Here is a 22,815-nt window from a genome sequence, read left to right as displayed (position 1 = left end):
AATCCCACACGCAAAATGAGCACAAATTTATATCCATACAGGTATCGACGGAAAAGTGCAAAACTGCAAACTTCAGCGACCTATGGATGCAGCAGCGCAATTTGATCACGCAGCTGGCAAGGGGTAGTGAAAAAGACATGTTGATGCCAGCTCATGAAGTCTTTGCTAATCTCATTTCGTGCAGGCTTCGCAGGCAGGCGCGTGAACAATACACGCAGATGTCAGCATTTGAGAGGGCGTGTAGTTGTGTTCATCAAAGAAGATGGTTGGAATAAGAGGCGAATCGCTCGACATTTTAATAGGAGCGATGTCACTATTACGACGATGTAGGCAGGAATGGGTGCACCATGGCCGAACACAGCGTCAAGACGGAAGCGGCACCAGGAGAGACGACAGGACGTGAGTGCCAAGTAACCGTCAGAGAGGCATTCGATCCCGAATTCACCATTATAATCGACCCGATGTGCAACTGGTGCTTTAGTGACCAGAAGGAACATTAACAGGCGGCTCATAGAAAGGCCACTGAGCTCACGACTGCCCCTTGCACCAACTACCATTGAGTGTGTGTGTGGGGGCTTATGGGCGCTCAACGAGGTCATCAGCGCCCTGACACACATTGAAAGGAACAATTAACTACCATTGACAACAAGCCTGTTTGCAATGGTGTCTGCCACATTAGGCCTGGAATCTCTGGCTGGAGTGGAATTGCCTTCAGTGATGAGTCCCGCTTCGAACTGATCACCAATATCCAACTAGGACGTGTCTGCAGACGCCACAGGCAGTGGCAGGATACCAAACTGACTCGCCCACCATACAGCCAGACAACCGTAATGATGGTGCCATTTTATTTCACAGCAGGATCCCTTTGGTTGTCATCCACGGCACCCTTACAACACAGTGGTACGTCGACCATATTCTACGCCCTGTTTTGTTGCCCTTCATGGCAAGACATAGTGGGCTTAAATTTCAGCAAGAAACTTATAATGCCCGTCCACACACAGAATTTCCATAGCTTGTCTCCGTGCTTGCCAACCCTACGTTGGCCAACAAAGTCGCCGGGTCTTCCCAAATGACAAAGTCTGTGACTTTACGGGCTGGACCCTCCAACCAGCTCGGGATTTTCACGACCTAACGCGCCAATTGGATAGGATCTGGCACCAGGAGGACATCAAACAACTGCAACAATAAATGCCAAGCCGAATAACGCTTGTGTAAGGACCAGGTGGACCAATGCATTATTTATTTGCCCAATTTGTGAAGCTCTTCTCTTGAATAAATTATCCGATTTGTCTGAAATTGTGACCATTTGTTTGACATTTACATCGCATCTACCGATTTCCATACTATTCGGACAATTCCTTAGTGGTGCAGTTTTCTTTCTCCTCTCTAGAGTGTATATCCTTACAAGATAATTCTGTTGTATGTTGATATTACGAAATTACTGACCAAAATTAGTAGTGCACTTTATTTGCATTTTGAGCCTGTCCAGTGTTTCAGCACTGAACGTCCAGTCCACTTCAGCATCCACCATAAACTGCATCCACGGATACTGAGACATTAAACTCTAATTTCTTTGTTCTAGGCGAACTGGTTCTTATGCGCACATCCAAAACCATCCTGCGTGCCCCATCCATGCTACCCCACTCATTTGCAGTCTAATTTTTCAAATTCGTTTACTTCTACATTCATGACGATTCTTAGTATTTACACATGGCTTTCCTTTTCCTTCCCTCTTCTCATTTTATTCATTCAGAAAAGTATAGTAATCTGAAAAAAAGAAAGACTAATAACTTTATGATGCTTTTATGTCTTTACAGTGTGATCTGTCAACAATTATTTCAAAGATTTGCTAGTTTCACTTCCTTTGAAACTATTTTGTAATCCTGCTGCACATTCAAGTTCTAAGAGCTTAGAAATGATCTAATATTTCATCAAATAGTCCACCTGACTATTCAGTATTGTGACGAGCAACTGAACTGTGGGAAACCCCGTAAGAATCTGTTTTGGCGTTTCTGTATATGCGATCTTGAGGGCGCTTGACCAGATGTGGTCTAACTATGCTACCAAAGAGCTCTACGACGCACGAAGAGCTCTTCAGGCTATCCATCACATACAACCAGAAGAAAAATATATTCAGACAATCCTCTAGATCCTATCCCACATTTCAGAGAAAGCGCAAGGAGGTGCTATACTGCTGTGCACTTAAGGGGACAGGCTTGGAGAACAGTTTCCCACTGTGCTACTCTAACACCCCCGGTTTGTAACCTTGCTGTTTAGACAACGGGTCATGCAACTGCGGGAGGAGTGACGGCTCGGGATGAGGAAAGCTGCAAAACAAACGACGCAGCTATTACGTTCCACCTTCCGACCACTGATGCGGGATGAAGTTTTAACGCGCCTCGGGATAGGCTCGATCCTTGGGCGCATGGATTCGTCTCCGACGAGAGGACCCACCAACGTGCAGTGCTTGTAGTTACAGATCTGACACCACACTGTAAACAAATGTGATATTCACATCTGATGGCTGCAACTGGCATTACCAGCTCATCAGCCATCTATTTTAGGTGGTGATGAGACGAATGTGGACCGTATTTCACCGTTTTTGTGATGTATGACCTACTTAGTTTATTACGTAGAAGAGTTACTGTATTTTCTAAGCGGCTGGTCTATCCTATTTTCTTGCACCTACCACCCTTCGAATTTCCTTAGATGTTGTGTAGTTCTAGTCTATGTGGTTTAACAATGGATTGAGAATGGAGGAGAATGGGTGTGATTTGTATTTCTTATTTTATATTTGGTAAGTACTTTTAAACATTTCAGCCACATTTAAATTCCCTCTTGATTGTGCTATAACCACCATCAACTTTCCTACTCCTAAATATCTAGAATCTTTCACGCGGTGTATACAGCCCCGCGTACCCGTAAAATCGCACAGGTCATTCCTGTTTATTAAAGAAGAACGGGTACAGTGAGTTACAGATACAAAAATTCTTACGTAACAGCCCTCTATTCGCAAAAAAAACTGCACGCACATTCAGATAAACTGGAATTCGAAATAAAATTTGTACCGTATCACCTAGTAACCAAGATACGATTATCTTTAGATATGCGATTGACTCATCGAATTTCTGACTAATGAAAACCAGTGCGTTAGACACGTGCATCTTAACTCTTTAACAGTAGTAAATATATATAATCGCTGGTCTTGACTTTACTACAATCAATAAATTGTACTGGTATTAATACATCCAATAGTTGCTCTGACACGTATTGTTTCCAAGTCGGTTAGCTTGACATAAGTAACAAGTGAGTAATGGTACAAGCATGAACTGATGGCCTTAGGCGCACTCGTCATTAGAGCTGGTTTTGTGATTAACTAGCATTTCCTACCTACTCATTAAGCCTTCTGATTTTAATATACACAACCGAATTCAGTTCATAGTTACATACAATTTCGCTGATTATATGCTTTGAAATGCTGCTTCTGACAAAGAATGAACACTGCACATAATACTGTTTCACAAATTATCACGAACATGTTGGCCCCCAAGGATAAATTATTTCCGCTGGCAGTGCACATGCAGGAAAGTTACTGGAACACTAATGCAGTAGGCATATTAATTGCTCTTTTTTTATTGCGAGGAGGATCGCATTGACATTCGTGAGTAGTTCGTTTAAATCTGTAAGAATGACTTAATGGAGGTGGCATAGTTCCATGTCAGATGAAGTTCCGGCTGGTTCTGCAATGAATGCTAGTAAGAAGTTACAGTAAAGGAGGCAAACATTTAGGATTTGGAGAAGAGGCTGATGCAGATGACGTAGCTACTACCTCTACCATATCAAACACTACAATGACTGATGGCAGTCCGGGTACCAAATGGACCTGTGTTGAAACGTCAGCAGGTTGCTTATATATCGCCTGTGCTTTAAGCATTTCACGAAAGCCATTGAACTTATTTATGCTGACCTGGCTGCAAATGCCGGTTTATAAACATGGTCTTAAGTTGATTGTGAACTCCAGTCCTTTGGGACATGTCTTCCTCTTGTGTTTACTAACTGAAGCTGACAATTTCCTGCTTTTTTCCGCATCTACCAATGAAGCTAACATGTACGATTTTGTGTTCATTCATTGGTACGAATATTTATCACCTCTTAACTCATGGCGGACTTGGGGGTACATAACAAATTGAGCTGTTTCCTTGCTTATTATACCCATAGAGTACACACCGGTGTATTTCTTTGTTAGTTTGTATTGGTCATTTTGATACTTTAAAGGTTAAAGAAAGAGATACTAATGCTTCACATCTTCATTATGAAATCTATTTTCCTGCTTTCCCTTAAAACCTATTCTGAACACAATGATCTGCTCTTACAGTATTTCACCAACTGTCAACTTTAGCAAGTGAACACGGCGGTTGCTGTCAACTATTTTAGCAATCCTGCACGACACTGACATTCTAAGTTCATGATAATTAACAGTGATGAACACGTGAGGTAATATGACCATACGACTTCTCTTAGAATATGGGTTAAGGAAACGCAAACCTATGTTTATAGCATTTGTAGACAACTTGTGATAATGTTGACTAGAAAAGTTGTCGAAATTCTGAAGGTAGCAGTGGTTGAACACAAGTAGCGAAATGCTATTTACAATTTGCACAGGAGTCAAAAGTCATGAATGGGAAGCAGTGATTCCGAAAGTAGTAAGACAAGGTTGTGGCTTATGCCAATGTTAATCTGTACACTTAGCATGCAATAAAGGAAACCAAAGAAAAATTACAGTAGGAATTGAAGTCCAGAAAGCAGAAATAAAAACTTCGAGGTTTGCCGGAGACACTAATTCCGTCTGAGACAGCGAAGGACATGGAAGAGCACTTGTTTTGAGATGAACATCGACAACAGCAAAGCATGTGTAATGGAATGTAGTCTACATTTACACCTACATATATACTCCGCTAGCCACCAAGCGTTGTGTGGCGGAAGGCACAATTCGCGCCAGTCATATTTCCCCCCCTCTGTTCCACTCGCGGATCGCGCGACGGTAAAACGGAAAAACGACTGCCTGAACACCACAGTACAAGCTCTTATTTCCCTTATCTTTGAATTGTGATCATTGTGCGGTTTGAAAGTTGGTGGTAATAATATATGCTCTACATCCTCGGTGAAGACTGGATTTCGGAATTTAGTGAGCAGCCCCTTCTGTTCAGCGCGCCATCTGCAAGTGTGTCCCACTTCAAACTTTCTATGAGATTTGTAATGCTCTCGCGACGGCTAAATGTACCAGTCATGGAACTTGCCGCTCTTCTTTGGACCTTCCCAATCTCTTGAATCAGACCCAACAAGTAAGGGTCCCATACAGACGAACAATACTCCAAGACTGGACGAACTAACGTATTGTAAGCTATTTCCTTTGTTGAAGGACTGCATCGCTTCAGGATTCTACCAATAAACCGCAATCTAGAGATCGCCTTACTCGTTATTTGTGTAACGGAAATTAGATTAGGTAACAAGACATTTATAGTAGCAGATGAGTTTTGTTATTCTAACAGGAAAATAACTGATAATGACCGAAGTAACTGGCAATGGCAACGAAAGCGTTTCTGAAGAAGAGAAATCTGTTAACATCGAGTATAGATTTAAGGATCGGGAAGCCTCTCTTCTGGAAGTATATCCAAGTATGGAAGTTAAACATAAGCGATAAACTGTTTAGGCAAGAAACTTGTGAAGTGTGATACCATCGAAGAATGCTGAAAATCAGATGGGTGGGCCAAGTAACTAATGAGATGGTGCGGAATAGAAATGGGGAGAATACTTGACTAGAAGAAGGGATCGGTCGATAGGACAGACATCAAGGGATCACTAATTTAGTACTGGAGGGAAGTGTAGGGGGTGAAAATGAGTACAGTAAGCAGATTCAGAAGGATGCAGGTTGCAGTTATTCACAGATGAAGCTTGCACAGGATAGAGTAGCATGGAGAGCTGGATCAAACCAGTCTTCGGACTGAAAACAACAGGCATCTGTTTTAGGCTTCCTCATGGTTACCTTCTTGATCAGAAATGAGGCAATGGCTTACCCTTATTCTGTATCAACAAAAGTACTTGTATAAGAGTAAGGTGTTGGTTCGCGATGGAGTTTTCTCAGTACCATTTGCTGTACTTATGTTCTTTACCTACTATAGCAGATGGCATTCGTGATCTCAGTGTTTCTGGCTATTAAATGGGTAGGGTGTTCTTGGGCGAGGGCCACTCAGTGCTGCAACGACGACGACACTCAAGAGCCAAAATAAATACTTTACGCCACACTGCATTACCGCGTTAAGTTTTACAGATATTGTGCTTCTAGAGAACTACTACTTAGCAGACAGGACAGACTTTCCAACCGTTTGCCACACGCTGTTCATGTTGAACCACGACTTAAACAGTACTGATTCACTATCTTGCAAAATGAACAGGAGAAACTTTCTAAATGCAAACGCTGCCAACAACAAAAAGCAAGGTTGACAGCGCCGATGTCCTCGAAATGTAACGAAGTGTCAACCTATAAAAACTACCTTGCAGACAAACGATGGCGGGCATGGAAACCGCGACGGTCTTGGCAGCCGAGAAGATGAATCCGCTAGCAAGAATAATAATAAAGCGGCTACCTGTTACTACATTTCGGGAGCCAAGCCGTCCTAAAGATAGGCCACGCAAAGCGCTGCCCGCCAATACTCGTATGCGGCAGCCAGCGGCAGGGCATTCCTCGTCGCTAGCTGGAAGCCTGCCTGCATCGTCGCAAGAGCTCAATGGTCGTTTGAGCCGTGACCCGGACCCAAAAAACGCTGTCGCGGCAATTTCTCCCTATCGCCAGGCTTCCCGTATTTTACAGTCAGCTAGTTACCAACCAAGCACATCAGTTTTCCGCCATTTCAGTTACATTTGACGAGAGAGCGAGAGAGAGAGAGAGAGAGAGAGAGAGAGAGAGAGAGAGAGAGAGAGAGAGAGAGAGACTTCTTTAGCGATCTCAATTTTAATTGGTTATATCTAACGTGGACAAACCACATGGAAAAATTCCTGGGTGCGTTGTTGAAGGAACGCATGCACCTCAGTTACGAGACAAACCTGGGGCTGACCTGTATAACCAAAACCTGTGATTGGTGCTTGGTTAAATAAAAATCCCTCCGTAATCACGTGTTTCATGGAACATTATTCGGTAGTGTAACTATTTTCCGCGGTGCTAAAGAAACCTAAAAATACAATGTCCATGCGATGAACTTCATCCCAACTGAACATTTTCTGATGCCCTCCAACTTTTTACTGTCAAGCATTTTGTTACACTTATTTGGGTTACTTTCAGTTTCTTTTACTTTCAAATTGTGTATTCAACACGAGTTCTCCCTCACAGCTGACGCTTACAGCCCTCTTACATCTGAAACAACTTTCTTTTTATCAAATGGCATTAGTAAGGCCAATAATCAACACCCGATTTATGCAACACTTAGCTGACAGCAAGAAAGCTGCGTCTCACTTGTTTCGCAAGATCTGTTTCGCTTAGCTTAGTACCTCAACACACTTATCTCTAATCTAACCGCACACGTGGGTGACGTTTGGACCATGGTCTGCTTCCTTGGATGTGACAATCATTACTCTTATGGAATATTAAAGACAGCTTTCTATTTAGAACTTTTCATGCACAACAGTGTACACGAAGGCTGAAAGTCTGTTTTATGGAACCTGAAAAATGGTGCACGCCTTTCGGAACAGTTGTCAATTAAGCGATGTTCTTATGCAATCGTTTCTGGATTTCTTCTGAATGAGTGTATTGACAACGAATCGTGGAGAACATGTACAGGGAGGCAAGAGTTGGTATTCAGACACGCGTGAACAATGGCTTACACCAAGCTCGCTAAATCTCACAGCTGATAGTTACGATGGCCTGTTTCTTTGGTCAGTAGACCACACCTGAATGCACTGACTGCCCCAAAAAACTTACCAAAGCCCGTAATAAAATGAAAACTGGACGAAGTAAAGAAGCTTTCGGCTTCAGTGTGTGTCATATTAGTAGTACTCAAGATTCCGTACGTGTTCTGTAATGTTATAATCGAAAAACATTGACCTAAGGTCAATCACATTTGACACAAAAATATCAGATATTCGTCAATTTCTTTAACAAAGATCTTTGAGGTGGCGCTAAAAAGGGGTATTACACTGTCATACTTTTCATCAAATTTCAAGATGGCGGACAAGTTGTTATGCGGTGCAGTTGCTAGTTCCACAATTGCATTGTGTGTGTATTTGAAAGATAAGAGGCGTAAGAAATGAAAACACACTTGGATGACGCCACAGGTATTAGGTCGAGATAATAAAAGCATTTAGCAAAATTTGTTAGGAGAGCTGCAAGTGTAGGATGTCAAGTCATACATATAAATTACTTACGAATGGATGAGAGTCTATTTCAGTGTTTGCTCAGTAAAATGGTTTCTCATAAAAAACGGAATACACTCTTGAGAAACGTATGTGCAGAAGACAGGCAAACTGCAACACTGCGATTTCTTGACAACGGGAGAGGACTACTGTAGTTTATAACATAGCACTCTAAAATCACGTTGCACATTAAACAAAACAATTCCAGGAAAGTTCGAAGTGATTTATAAAGCACTGAAGGCAAAATTGTGAAGGTAAATAAATGTTTAGTACACTATATAGTCAATAGGAACTATTTTTAATAATTTAATGGAATGTGTGTTCCAAAAACTACAAAATTAATAAAGTACGGAACAGATGAAGCGCTTTTTAACTTGGGGCATCCAGAGTTCAAGAACAAAGTAGAATGGAAAGCTATGAAAAAATATATTTTAGAGATTGATCACAGACTAGTCCGACTTGCTGAAAAGCGCCTGCTTCTTTCCAGATGTTAATGTGGATGGCTGTAGCTGTGATTGTGGACATAAAGTCGCCTGCAGCGTATTCCACCTTCCCATCAACACAATAGCAGGAATAAAGTCGAAGGAACGCCAACGCTCAAAGCAGTTACATTTCACATTGCAATGAACAGAAGACGGAAGGACTTACGATCAAATCTACGGTGAGGCTCTATATTTGATCACATTTGACGACAGGCGAGATTTGTCCAAGTTCCATATGACACCATCAAATTTGACATATCGACTTTTACAAAGAAATATGATAGCGTAATACCGGCCCAACAACACCCTGAAATGAGTAACCGCTCGTTTATCTCAGAGCTTTCGACAACAGACGACGCGAAGTCTACGTTTCGTAACGACCATTTAGCACGTAACCGAACTTACGAAGTGTAAGATTGTACCTGCGGTGGACAAGAGCACAGTTGTCGCAGCCTGCCAATTTGTTCGCAGTACTCATACTTCGTTCGATGAAGACAAGGAAAGCTAGGCAATGGAAGAGTGTGCATATAGCAGTTACAAAATGCAGCTGCTAACTTAAGAAGTCCTTATAAAAAGGCGCTAACTTCTGGGGGAAGTATGGCAGAATACAAAGTAACTGCTAAAGAGCATAGCGAAGAAAAAGGCCTATTCAAAGAAGCTATTCCAGCATTTGGCACAAACGTTCTATTGGAACTACGAAAAACTCATCTGGGCAAGGGCGGGAATTGGAATCCATGTCCTCCCTAATGCGAGAGTAGTCCGCTAAGCACTACGCCACCTCACGTGGCAACACGATGTTCCGCACGAGGTGGCCACCGAAGGTGTTTTGCTGTCAAATGCACTATTTCCATGAGGAAACAATATCTCAATACTTGTTCCTTATATGCCGCTCACTAACAACTGTCGCTCCCAGGCCTGTATTCATATATTGCTTTGGTACAAAGATTTTTGGAATTAACGCCAGAGTACGGTTTCTTCCTCTTGGGCATTGTAAGGTACTGCTCCTCAGTTCGTGTTAAGTTTGTCGTTGTAGCATGAATTTCACGGGTAGTTTCACAATCTAACACAGCGGCTGCCTAATGTATTATTTCCGAAACAGTAATTCTAACTATCTTGCATGAATTTTAATGGCCCAAAAAACAGCGAAATATGTAAGCATTTATGACTTAAAACCCATATAAATATATCCATGAAATACTATGTATGTTTTATTAAAAGCATTCTAGTTGGGTTTTTATATACAACCCAAAACAAAATTCACTTCTGAACAGATTGTTAGTATAGTAAATACATTTTGCAGTGTCTGAAACGAACTAGCACTTATTTTTGAAATTTCGGCACGTGTCTGAAGAAAAACAATACAGTGAAAACAGTAACTCATTCCAACACTGCAGAGTTGCACTGTATCATACAATGCTATTTCATGTATTCTGTTTTCTATGATATGTTATTCGTTAAAGACAGTTTTGTACCTGGAAAAGCTATCATCACAGGACGACACAGGAACGCAGTTCAAGGCGGTGACGTTACTGCAGGCCAGCTTTGGTCCACTGTCTTACAATGTTGTGGCATGCGCAGGTATACTAATTCTGGGAACTAGAATATCCAGGATGTCGCTGAAGACCACTTTGAAATTTTTTGTTTACTTTGTCAGCCATATGACTATGAGCTGAACCCCAACTTGCTCTGTACATGTTGGCACAAGATCCAGGGCGTCACGCAGTTGTGTACCAGCAGCTTCCAATCATGTGATGGCTTTTGATACTACTGAAAAGTTTGCGATGACATGTGCCAAGTTTCCAGACGAGGTATCTGAAGACCCCTCTCACAGTTTTGACAAACAGATTCGTCGCTTCAAGCTCACAAAAGATTGTCTTTATTTTGGGGTATTTGGTGCAGTAATACTCAGCAGCATTAAGGCACGAACCTCATCGTGTAAGGCTGAGAGGCAGTGAAGGTGTTCGGTCCTTGAATTTCTGCACCCATAACAGAACTTTCACATGGACTTTCTTTCCAAAGGAATTGAATTTGTCCTCACCACCGTAATTTAATCGCAGCTCTTCTGCACCTCTGTGTAACACTTGCCTAAGCCAAGTTACGTACACCATAGCGGGATAGAGAATCTTAAAGCTTCTTGGCTGCTTTAGTATGTATGAAGCAAGGTCTGTCACCAGCAGCAAAACGTTGCCTCTGTTCGCACCACGCGGCCACAGTAGCTTCCGACGACTGAAACAAAATGACACTTGTGGAGTTGTGCTTATGTAAAGAGGAACATTTCTCCAGACCTGTCAACTTTTAGAACACCCACTTTGCAACAACGCCCAGGCCACATCGTTGTGTTCATCTATGTAGATCCCGATCTTTTGGTCAGCAACACTAATGTGTGTTGAATTGGATGTGTCGTGTAGTTCACCACCAACTGTCTGAAGAGTTGATTTTTTGCTTCTCTAATGGAATGCTGCCAGGGAGACCATCTCAGGCACGTCCTTGAGCAATTGGACTTTTGAAATAATGGGACCTGTCTGATCAAATAACAGCATTTGTCTTATTTTTAGCACTTCTTTTCACAGAGCTGCTATGTGTGGCGGTATTGCAATGTTGTTGCACATTGAACCGCTTTATTTTCTGTATCAACTCCCCATTGATTACAAAGTATTACTATCCAATCAGTGCTGATCTAGTCTCCAAAATCATGAACAAAATCACGCAAGCTTCATGCTGTTGAAACACTATTTTCGACATGTTGAACCGCACCGAGATTTTATTTGAACTGAGTAGTGTCACCCTGTTTATCACATTTATTACGTCGGAAGCTGCCTTTGTTGGCTTCGTGAGAGTTCTGTCGATTCCGCGTAAAAATCTTACGTCAGAGAACCAAGGAGGGTGTTACGCTGCTTGTCCACTGCAGTCCTCATAAATAAGGCTTTGTAGTAACCGATTCCATATTCTGCTAACTTTCGAAGTATCTCGACCAACGCGAGCAGCAATGTCGCGATACGATAAACCGCAATCGCGATAGGCTACAATCCGACCTTTATCAAAGTCGGAAACGTGATGGTACGCATTTCTCCTCCTTACACGAGGCATAACAACGTTTCACCCGGCAACGCCGGTCAACTGCTGCTTGTGTATGAGAAATCGGTTGGAAACTTTCCTCTGTCAGCACACTGTAGCTGTCGCCACCGGCGCCAACCTTGTGTGAATGCTCTGAAAAGCTAATCATTTGCATATCACAGCATCATCTTCCTGTGTTAAATTTCGCGTCTGTAGCACGTCATCTTCGTGGTGTAGCAATTTTAATGGCCAGTAGTGTATTACGACACTGAAAATCTGCAATGCACGTGAACGGTAACGGCGTCTCGAAAAATTGTTTCGTTAAAAACATAGTATCGCCCTAAAACAAAATAGTCCGTAGTGAAAAACGGATGACTTACAGCGAAGCACCGTTGACAATTGTCATTACAGACTGAACACTGATCGGGTGACATGGAAGGAAACCAGTTCCCCCTCACCCTAAACCCCCCCCTCTTTCTCCCCCCTCCCCCCCCCCCCGTTTTCTTGTTGGATGCTTCGATTTCTCCGAAATGGATGTGCCATCTCGTTTGGTACAACAGATTAGTTAGTTTAAGGCGTTATCATAAAGTCGCAGAAAGAGCAAGCCGAAACAACAGTCTTTCCTCTACTCCATAGTTAAAATAGTTTATACCAAGCCTTTTCTCTTCGATCAGTTCTTTGCAGTGTATCTAATTCCCCAAACGAACTTCGACTAGAACTTTTAATATAAATTTTGTTTAAGCCCTTCACACCACTGTCTCATAATACGGAATCTGAACTACGATGTGACGCGAGAATGTTCGTCTAAGTTTAGTGTGTTTCAACCTTAATGTGAGCTGAAGTGGTTATAATTTAAATTTTGACGTCTACCTATATCTAGAATCGTACGCCTCTCGTAGAAATCCTGGAGGCAGTTGCAGCTACAGCGAGCGCCTGCACCTGCGACTTCCCCTGCGCAGGCGGCCAGGGGCCACGTGACCTTGGACTGCGTACACTCCCTGCCTGACGCACACTGCGCTTTCCCTCCCACACACGTTCTGACGTCATAACACAAACGCAAGCGCAGCGTGCTGATGACACACGAAACATTCATTACACTTTTCCCTGGCGCATGTGAGTCATCTTTCACCTAACTTATTTGTCTAGTGAACAGAAAATCATTAACAGCGAAGCTTTAAATCTTACTGAAGGAGAAACAAAATACACTACCTATATTCCAGACCACAGGACATGATCTAGCAGCCCTGTTGCCGTGATAACGACGTACTTTCTGCAGTGGCACGTACCTTATGACGCGCGCAATATCTAACATTCTAACAAACATGTATTATCTGAAATGTTACTGATCCTTAAAAAACTGCGTCAAGAAAAGCCCTAACCAAATCACAATTCTCCGAAACATTACTCTGATGCAGAGGACGTCTCGGATGACAACTTTCGTATGGTGTGTTCAGTTTCCATTGCCGCAACTAAAAATTAAACGACGCATCAATATGCCCGATCTCCTCAGATCGACGATAACTAAACAATTCTGCGAACAGCGTATTGTAATATGCCGAGAAAGCTGCTTCGCAGCAATTTAATGCTACAGCAGAAGCTTTAGCATTATTGTCACCACCCCGCAGTATTTGGCAAACTGTATCCCATTTGTTGCTCTGCTCCGACTGCCCTCCCTCCACCACGTAAGAACAACGTTCTTCCGGCTGTCCAAATGAAACACAGCTGACCGTCTGAGACATTATGATGTGACATTGTGGGCTGGAGAAACGACCTTGTCATGTCTAGAACAGAAATGCTGGTGTAAAAGAGGCGATACTGAAAAGCAAGCTAGTCCGCGCACCGCGAAAGCTCCCCACTGTTGAGCTGCCTGCCATTCATGGCGCTCGTCGGTTAGCCAAAGCCAAGGTCGTACCGGACAGTCGCTGCATTGCAGCGTTCCGACGCAGTGTCCACCCACCAGTTGCCAAGTAGGCCAACTGTGTAAACCTACTTCTGCTACAAAAATTACGCTCACTGCGTTAAAGGAACTACTGTTTGCCTCCCTGTAGTAGACCTACCTTGGTCCAATGATACTCCCAGAAGTAACGAGTAAGATCACTTCAGTGCAAAAACTGCTTCTGTATTAGCATCACAAACATTTAGTCAAATGAATGGATCCAGGTCCCCAAACACCCGACAGCCCGTGCGCGTGGTTTTAAGACGGCGGGAAGTCTTAACATGGGCTTTAACGGTGCACCAACAAAATCTCATAGAACCGTCACTAAAAAATATAATCTATGATACTTTAAACCTGAAAGTTTTCTCAACGAGTCGAGATTACGAATCACTGCTGTCCTTACATCCTTGTACGTGGACGCGAGCTTAACGGGGTTCGAAGTAGGTCTTTTGATAAAATGCAATTTTGTCATATATGTTTGAGACCGTGGCTGTTTTTGAAGACAAATGTTGATGGTGTAATGACAGCAACCAGCCACAAATTTACTTCGAGTTCCTTTATTCAAAGGAAACCGGTTTCCTTTGAATAAAGGAACTCGAAGTAAATCTGTGGCTGGTTGCTGTCATTACACCATCAACATTTGATAAAATATCTACATATCTATATGGAGTATCTATATATCCGCGACTTCTCATATCCTGGTAATCTATAGATCGTTATCGAAATGGAAATAGGGTGTGCCAATATTTCTCTTTTATATTATATTTTTTCACAATTGGTAAATATTTGAAATTGTAGTACAACTATTTTACTTTCACTGATGTAATATAACTCATTTTTTGAGCTTTTATCATTGGCTGTGAAGCAAATATATGTGGTACAAAGTAGTCCAATTGTACTGGGGAGCGGCGGTGTGAATGGAGTAACGAAACTTCCATGCGAAGAAATAGCACACCAGTTGCGTAAAAAAAAATTAACGCAAATAGTGTGCTATTTCTTCACATCAGCATTCTTCAAAAACAGTTGCTGAAAATGAACAAAAATTTAAATGACAAGATTGGTCTTTGCGGTGGGCGGAGACGTGCGAGGGGAAACGCTGACGTAATCAGCGCTCGGCGGTACCAACAGGAAGTGCAACTTTTAACTTCATCTCGCATTTTGTTCGGCCCCGGTAGCCGAGTGGTCAGCGTGACGGAATGTCAATCCTAAGGTCCCGGGTTCGATTCCCGGCTGGGTCGGAGATTTTCTCCGCTCAGGGTCTGGGTGTTGTGTTGTCCTAATCATCATCATTTCATCCCCATCGACGCGCAGGTCGCCGCAGTGGCGTCAAATCGAAAGACCTGCACCAGGCGAACGGTCTACCCGACGGGGGGCCTTAGCCATACGATATTTCATTTCATCTCGCATTTTGGCAGAACTGCTAGGTCGCTGGCGTTTGCAGAAATAAAAAATGGTGAAGTAGACATGAAGTGTTCCGGACAAATCCGATACGTGACGAAACCGAACGACGGACCCATCGGACACCTATTACTGTGCCACTTACATGCTGTTACTATTGTTAGGGAAGCGGTTATCGCCAAGCGTGAAGGTGCATCGTTTCCTTTCAGCTCTTGCTGTAAGGGTGATAGCTTGTTGATATACACAATATCAATAATCAATACTTAAATACACAGTTTTAAACGCGGCAGTATATTTACAATGTGCAGCCGATTTTTCCGTTGATATACCGATACTTCATTGTAATTTTTTAAAAATATAGATACATCGGATTCCCGATGTTTTTAAAAACATCAGGCTTTCTAGTTCGAGTATGGCAACACATCTTGGAATGACTAGTCACTCCTTAGGGTCTTCATACATTTGTCGAAGTGTCAAGCGAATTATCTGCTAGCGATGATGATGATAAATAGTTTAGAATGATGCGAAACGTTGCACTGGCCGTAGATTGTTTCTTGATAATGTCGAAATGTTGTTCGAAGTAGACTTGTTACATCACTTAAGTTCGTTGAGACGATAGGACTGAACGTTGTTTCTGGAAACAATGAGGCTATGGGGCAGTGTCTGCGCCAGAAAATAGGCAAGTTTACGGAGTAGGTGCCTGTTTTAACTCTCACGGCAGGTAACGCTAGATCTCTATATGAACATGTTTTTTGAAATTTGTTGTAATATACCTGTAAGATACACTAGTATACTTAGTATACGAACTAGTTTTGCAAGTCAGATTCTATAAAATTTCCGCTTATAAACTGTTAACAACATCAGAAAATATTCCGGAAATGTGTGTTCGAGGCTACAAATAAATATCCCCATTTGAGAGAGGTAGAATGCTCTCCGATAGTTCTCGGGACTGGCTGTGGAGTACACCATTTCCGTGCAATGCTTAGCCTTCCCTGAGAAAGTGCTCCCCCTTTGGAGACTCATTAATGAAGACAAGTCGTTTGCGACAGAGCGAAGGTCCCGGCTGGCCGCGCCGTCGGTGACGCAACCATTACGTGGGCGGGCAGCCTCCACCGCGCAGTCACATGCAAACCAGGCGCCATTTTACATGGGTGTTACCGTCCGCAAAATCCAAGTTACGCCTCTCGGACCCAAGTTTTTCCGCAGTTTTCGTAGATGTAACTTAAAGTCTTCATAAAATATAATATGCTTAATTCTGAAAATTCTCAAACATCCGCTTTGTGGTTTTAATAAGAACAAAATCAACAGTGAAGTTCTATGGGGTAAAATGCCAAACAACTTACGCATTGCGTAAATAGCTACTGTACACGATTAGAACCCACTGTACCGCCCAAAACCAAACTGAACATTCATAGAGGACGTAACACTCCTTCACCTTAAGTTTTCGTTCAACTTTTACTGTGGGGGCTGAAATCTGAGTCGCACTGTGGACGTTGTTGGGCCTAGTTTTTATCTGCGGGAGCCGCTAGCAACTGCTACATTGACATTCCGAGGAAAGAAGTCACAGGAAGTCGTTCCGTGTTCATGTCACGTCTTATGACGTAACGAGAGTCTAACAAGCAGCGACGGAGGGTCACCTCTCAAGCTAGCCTTATGTCCGTGGCTTTGCTTCTTCGTAGTGTTGAATCTGTTCATATTGCAGCGGAAAAACACACACACACACACACACACACACACACACACACACACAGACACAGACACACAGACACAGAGAGAGAGAGAGAGAGAGAGAGAGAGAGAGAGAGAGAGAGACGCAAGTGAGCCCATGAAATTAACGTCGCGTTCTTCGTACTGGATATTAGTCATACTTCTATACGTGAAGTCAAATATGAGCGCCGTGTCCGTGCTGATGTCTATAATTGTCGTAGCCAGGACAAGGGCGCAGACATGAAATATTGACTTTTTAAAACTAGTTTGAACCGATTTAATAGACATGCGTCGGAGATACCACTCTCAGAATTATACGAACCTCTTCACGTGTTTACCACTTCAGGACTGAGCTAAAAATTTGTGTTTAGGGATTGTCATTTTTACAACTGAATATGCAGGATGTCAGAATTTCGCATTTTATTCCCAAATTATCAATGGTGATCTTTTACAGAATTTTCTACGCTTGCAATGGCAGTTTCGTCACGACTACCTACCGGGATTGCAATACCAGTTACACACTGGAGCACCGTATACACAACGCACAGAGTTACCGTACATTACCTTGATACTGACCGGTTTGGAATTTCAATACAAAAGTTACTGACTTATGAGAATACTAATTAAGACTGTCTGACGAAACTACAGCACTTTACTATTTCAGAAGTGACATCAAAAACATAAAAGGAAGTGAAAGGGCAAGTTGTCAAACTTGCCTTCATCGCGCTTACGTTACATAGCTTCAAAACGAGGTAGCAGAAATTGAGGCCTTGGCAATTGACTTCTGTGGCGTCGCTAGTCACCGATGAGCGCGATATTCTGTGGAACAGCAGATGCTATTTGAGAAACTGTCCTCACACTTTCCAAATCAAATCAGAACATCGTCATAATGTTTTTCTTCCTTTTATTTCGCTTCGTGAATACTGTATGGGAAGTCCAATGCTCGTCGAAGCCCTGCAACTGCTGCGATCCTATGACGAGCCCGAGACCCCACTGAATCATTTCTGGGTTATTTCGAAAAATATGAAGTCCCTCTATTAATTCTATATAAGGAATAGCCATCTAAGCTCCCAAGGGCTTAAATCAGTAGCAAGATACAAAGAATCGCGCTGCTGGCACGGTGTCAACGCCGTCACTTGGCACAGGTACAAGACAATCCCAGGCACGCTCGTGCCTTTACTTACAGTCCTCCTTCGTGATAGGCCTCATGCCGGCGCCTGTGAGTGCACGTCAGTTAGTCGTCGTGAGCGGTTCGTTCCCTCAGCGGAGTAGGGAGGCGCGACTGGAGTGTACGGGCGGCGCTGCGTTCGCTGGTCCCTCGCACTGCCGGCCGGCGGCGCTCCGGCCGGTCGGCTCGCCGCGCCAGCTGCCGCGGCCGCGCCGGGCACTACGCCCGCCATCCTTGGCACGGATCCCGGCGCCGCTCGCTTCTGCTAAATATAAAGGGAGGTGGACTCGCCGGACCGCCGCGACGCGACGGGGCGGCCAAAGTCGGGGCCACCGCCCGGGGGGGATTTGCGAGGAGAGGGATAGTCGAGTAGGGCGCTAGCTACTTAGTGCCTCCGCAGAAATGCGGACGGAGCGAGCCGTTGCTGACAGCGCGGCCCCACTCGACAGCAGGTGCTGCAGCGCTGCCGATCAATAGCTCGCCCTGACCCGCCACGGGCGGCAGCACCGCCGCCGCAGATCGCCCCGGGCTGCACAAATATCACTGCGCAACCGGCATGCAAAGCCCGACCGCGAACGCTTCTCTCTTCTTCGAGACCAGATTCGCGTATCTCAGGTAGTGTACTGCTGTCGTCGGCACATTTTGCAAATGTTTGCGTTTTAACACTCATGATCACCGTGGTTCGTAGTAACTGGTCGTCGGTATTACCTCAGAACGGCTTTTCCACACGACGAACGTCGTGGTGCATTCGCCCACTAGATGACTGCGTATCTCTAATTTCACTTAAAAATTATGATTTAAGGATAGACGTTAAAGGTCTCTGCGTCGCTTATACTCTCCCGATTCCAGTCTCTGCGGACACCGGAATATGGCACAACTCACGTGACAGTTGCAAGGAACACCTGTTTAAGAAATAACCGTCGACCTACAAGTACATTTGTTATTTTACTTACAGAGGGTGAGCCACAGAAGTATGATTGTTGTGTGGCGGGACCAAATCGCATTTTCATCGGGCCCTTCGAAGACAGTTTTAAAAGCTAGTCGATGATGATGCCGACGATTGTTGCTTCTTCGCTGAACTAGCACATGACTGAATGAAAAGAGGGGGGGGGGGGGGGGGGAGGTAGTGACTAGCTGGAGGTCACAACGATTAGTAGCATAAAACCGAACGTCTTATTTCTTTAAAGGAGCAAAGTTTTCGCTAAATGGTTGTGCTCTGAGGAGCCCGTGTTGTTCTACATGGCAACTAATTATTACTGAAATATGGTCTTTTGAATGGGAAAATTTTTTGCAACTGAATTCGAAAAGCCCTTAGGAAAGACGAGCTCCGTGATGTAATGCTTGTTGTTGCGTAAGATTTCGCTGAAGTAACTGAGAAACTTGACGAAACAAAAGGCAGGCGGCTGGAACTCGCTGTTTATATATATACCTCCAACCTTCTTGCTTCCTGCAACGGCGGAGTTTATCGAACGAGTCCTGCTCGACGGTGTTTACACTGTGATAACGAATTTGAGTCACTTTGCCTCTATTTCATTATATTTCTCAGGTTGATTCGCAAATCGTTTGAACACCAACTGCAACAATAACAATCTTTTATATTATTTAACAAGGAAAGTCTCCGAATAGAGGTTCAATTTGAAAAGTAGTTATACTTTCGCAACCAGTTTCAGCAGTTCAATATGCTATCTTCAGGCTTCATATGCACTTCATGTACCATTCAAATGTATCGATATTGGCACACTAGAGTCATCAGTATGTGGATATCGTGAATTGATATTTAAAGTGCTTCCTTCGAAGACTTAGCAACAACCATCATCTTACACTGGAAGTTGTCAAGTCTCACTTCAAATACGTATTCACCAAGTCCAGATACTGATGGCTCCAGTATGCCAATATCGATACGTTCGAGTATCTATACATAAGGTGCGTATGGGGCCTGAAGATGGCATACAGAATTTCCGAAACTGGTTGTGAGAAAATGTCTCCAATTGTACGACTGTTTGGCGATTTTCCTTGTATATTTGATTAGCCGTTGTTCCGTCACAATCGTTACATTACTCTCCTCCTCCACAGCTTTCGACGCCGTTCGTCTCGTTTGACAGAGTTAACAGCATTAATCATGTAAGATAATTACGTACCCATTTGCTCATTATATGCGGAACATGTGGCTTTGATGTCTTCACCCTTTCGAAACAACTGATATACATATTACACGCTTCATGTTATGTGGAATTCACTGAGGAACTTTCATAATATGCTTCGCCATTTACGAAGCCATCTACGGATCAGTACACCTTTTCTGTAGTTATGTAAGATTTCAATAAAGAAAGATGGAACTGGTAATCCGAAGACTGATTTGAATATCGGTGTATTTTACTAGGCATGATCTCATTCGAGATGACCTCGTCCTCCGATTTTTCAACTGACAGCTAGTTCTACGTGGGACCTACAATTTTTAGGCATTTTACTATTAGCCACATAGGTCTGTATGCTAGAGTCGTTTAATAGTGTCTTCAATGCCTTGAAGAGGCTTTGTCAACAGACTTACCTCGCAGGTGTTAACCGATACAGAAAAACCAGTCCTGATTGGAAGATGCGTATCAATTGTCAAAACTTATTAAGTGTGAACCGTGGAATGCAGATTTCAAGAAAAATTGAATCAACTGCAAACAGTTGCGCGTTTTTGGCACTCTTTGTTGTGTCCATTGTCGATCATCTCATGTGATTATGACGCCGATGTTCCCACGTTTGTGCGCTTGAAAATGACATTTTAGCAGTAAACTGGCCGGCAGTGCTGAATAAAGCACTCTTTTGGACTAACAGCCTGGTGAAAATAACGTTGTCTGTTCAAGAATACATACATCATTTATACGGTTGGTAATAGAGAATGCGCGACAACATGGAACGTCTCCAACTCCCAAGAAATAACTTGACTTCCATTTACTAACAGTTTTCTCGCGCATATTAGATGCTTACCACACTTTAACACGATTTTGGTTATAAATATAAGGAAAATCTCTAAGTGTCTGCTGACTTTTCTGTACAACATAGGATAAGCTCATTCACTTTTACCTACTGAGAAAGTCATCGTCCAATTTAGCGTGCGGAGACGGGAACTTTCCATTCAGATTGCAGTAACTATGATGTACAAGGGGGCTTCATAACATTCTTATATTTAGCGTTTAGAATTATCAAAACGTAAAATCTGTAAGCTGCTCTTTTATATGGACGCACGCACGAAGCAGAAAATACGCAAAAAAATCACAAATTAAACTTATTGTGTAAGGGGAAACACAAAGTAGATCGGATTGATAAAGACATTCTGCAACAAAGTAGCAGTTATTGATGAGCTGCAGTTCTACAGCAAATGTGAGTTACCATTTCAGTACTACAGCTATCAATAAAATACCGACCTAGGAACATAAAAAGCTCCCTACTACGGAAACTGTTTGGCATTACAAATTACATGACAGAAGAAAATGATTCGTTTCCATATGAAAGGAACTGCATGTTTATAGCAAGTGGATTCGCAATTGTAAACCAAGTCTTAAGAAATACCACTGACGTCTGTCACGGTTTCCATTTGCCAGATGCACTCCACTTTGCTAGTGATTTTCGCTTTTATTTTTACAGATAAATGTAAAAACTTTGCATGGCTCTAGATTCCCGTCCACAAGCACGTAAGCCATCTTATTTGCAACAAGGAACTCATCAAAAGTTTAAATTACTTTAAATTCAGTGACAATGAGATGAGACGTTTATCTTCGATTGGAAGATAATATAGGATAGAATCGATATTCACAGTGTTAGAACAATACATAACAGCATCGCAAGAGTTAGAATACAGCAGAAACATGACATCCTTAGTTTTTTTACTTTGTGTACACAATCTGATCAGAAGTATCTGAACACTGCTACTCTCATATAATGGAGACTGTCGCGCCAGTATATATGGAGTATTGTATTGTCAGTAGAGAAGCAAGTAACAGCAGAATGTGTGTCAAATGCGCTCAGTGACTTCGAACGTGGGCTTTATGTCACTTGAGCAACAAATACATTAGGGATATTTCAAACCTTCGCAAGTTGCTCTGGTCGACTGTTAGTGATGTGACGAAGTGTAAACGCCAAGAAATAACCAAAGTTAAATCACCACCAGGTAGACGTCATGTGCTGACGGATAGGGCTTGTCGCCCACTGCGGAGGGTGGCTGTGAAAAACAAAAAAAAAAAAGAACAAAAAACACGAAATCAGTGAAAGTAATCACCTTTGAGTTTCAGTGCTTTCAGAAGTCAGTCCTCCACAATGACGATGCGTAAGGAATTAGAACAGCAGTCTAGCAGCTCCTGTAAGCCCGATCTTCCTGTATTTAATGGTACACGAAGTTTGAAGTGGTGTAAAAGGCGATACCACTGTGCTGCAGAAGTCTGGAAGCGATTGATTTGGTGTGATAAACCCTGTGGCAAATCAATGAAAGGATTGGGGTTGGGCGAATGCCTGGGCAATGTTTCCTGCCATCGCGTGTAGTGCCAAAATTGAGTACGGAGGTAGTGTTGCTATGGAAGGGGCAGTTTTTCGTGGTTAGGGTGTGGTCCCATTATAACGCTTAAAGAAACGCTAAACCCAGAAGAATACCAACACATTTAACACCATTGTGTACTGCGCAAAGT

At 43.0% G+C, this 22,815-nt stretch overlaps 2 protein-coding genes across 3 annotated transcripts in view; one reads left to right on the top strand and one right to left on the bottom strand.

Annotated features, from left to right (window-relative positions):
* LOC126092060 (reticulon-4-like) overlaps nucleotides 1–22,815 on the bottom strand; it is a 366,544-nt gene that overhangs the window by 20,930 nt on the left and 322,799 nt on the right. The gene's annotated exons all lie outside the window — the stretch shown is intronic.
* The window catches only part of LOC126092061 (serine palmitoyltransferase 2), a 402,429-nt gene continuing 398,222 nt past the window's right edge, over nucleotides 18,609–22,815 (top strand). Inside the window, exon 1 of the mRNA XM_049907469.1 lies at nucleotides 18,609–18,763. Coding sequence (XP_049763426.1) covers nucleotides 18,705–18,763 — 59 coding nt within the window. The 5' untranslated portion in view covers nucleotides 18,609–18,704. The remainder of the gene's footprint in view (nucleotides 18,764–22,815) is intronic.

The sequence above is a fragment of the Schistocerca cancellata genome, chromosome 7 (genome assembly GCF_023864275.1).
Source record: "Schistocerca cancellata isolate TAMUIC-IGC-003103 chromosome 7, iqSchCanc2.1, whole genome shotgun sequence".
In the NCBI taxonomy this organism is placed as follows: Eukaryota; Metazoa; Arthropoda; class Insecta; order Orthoptera; family Acrididae; genus Schistocerca; species Schistocerca cancellata.
This window is presented reverse-complemented; position numbering and strand designations above follow the sequence as displayed.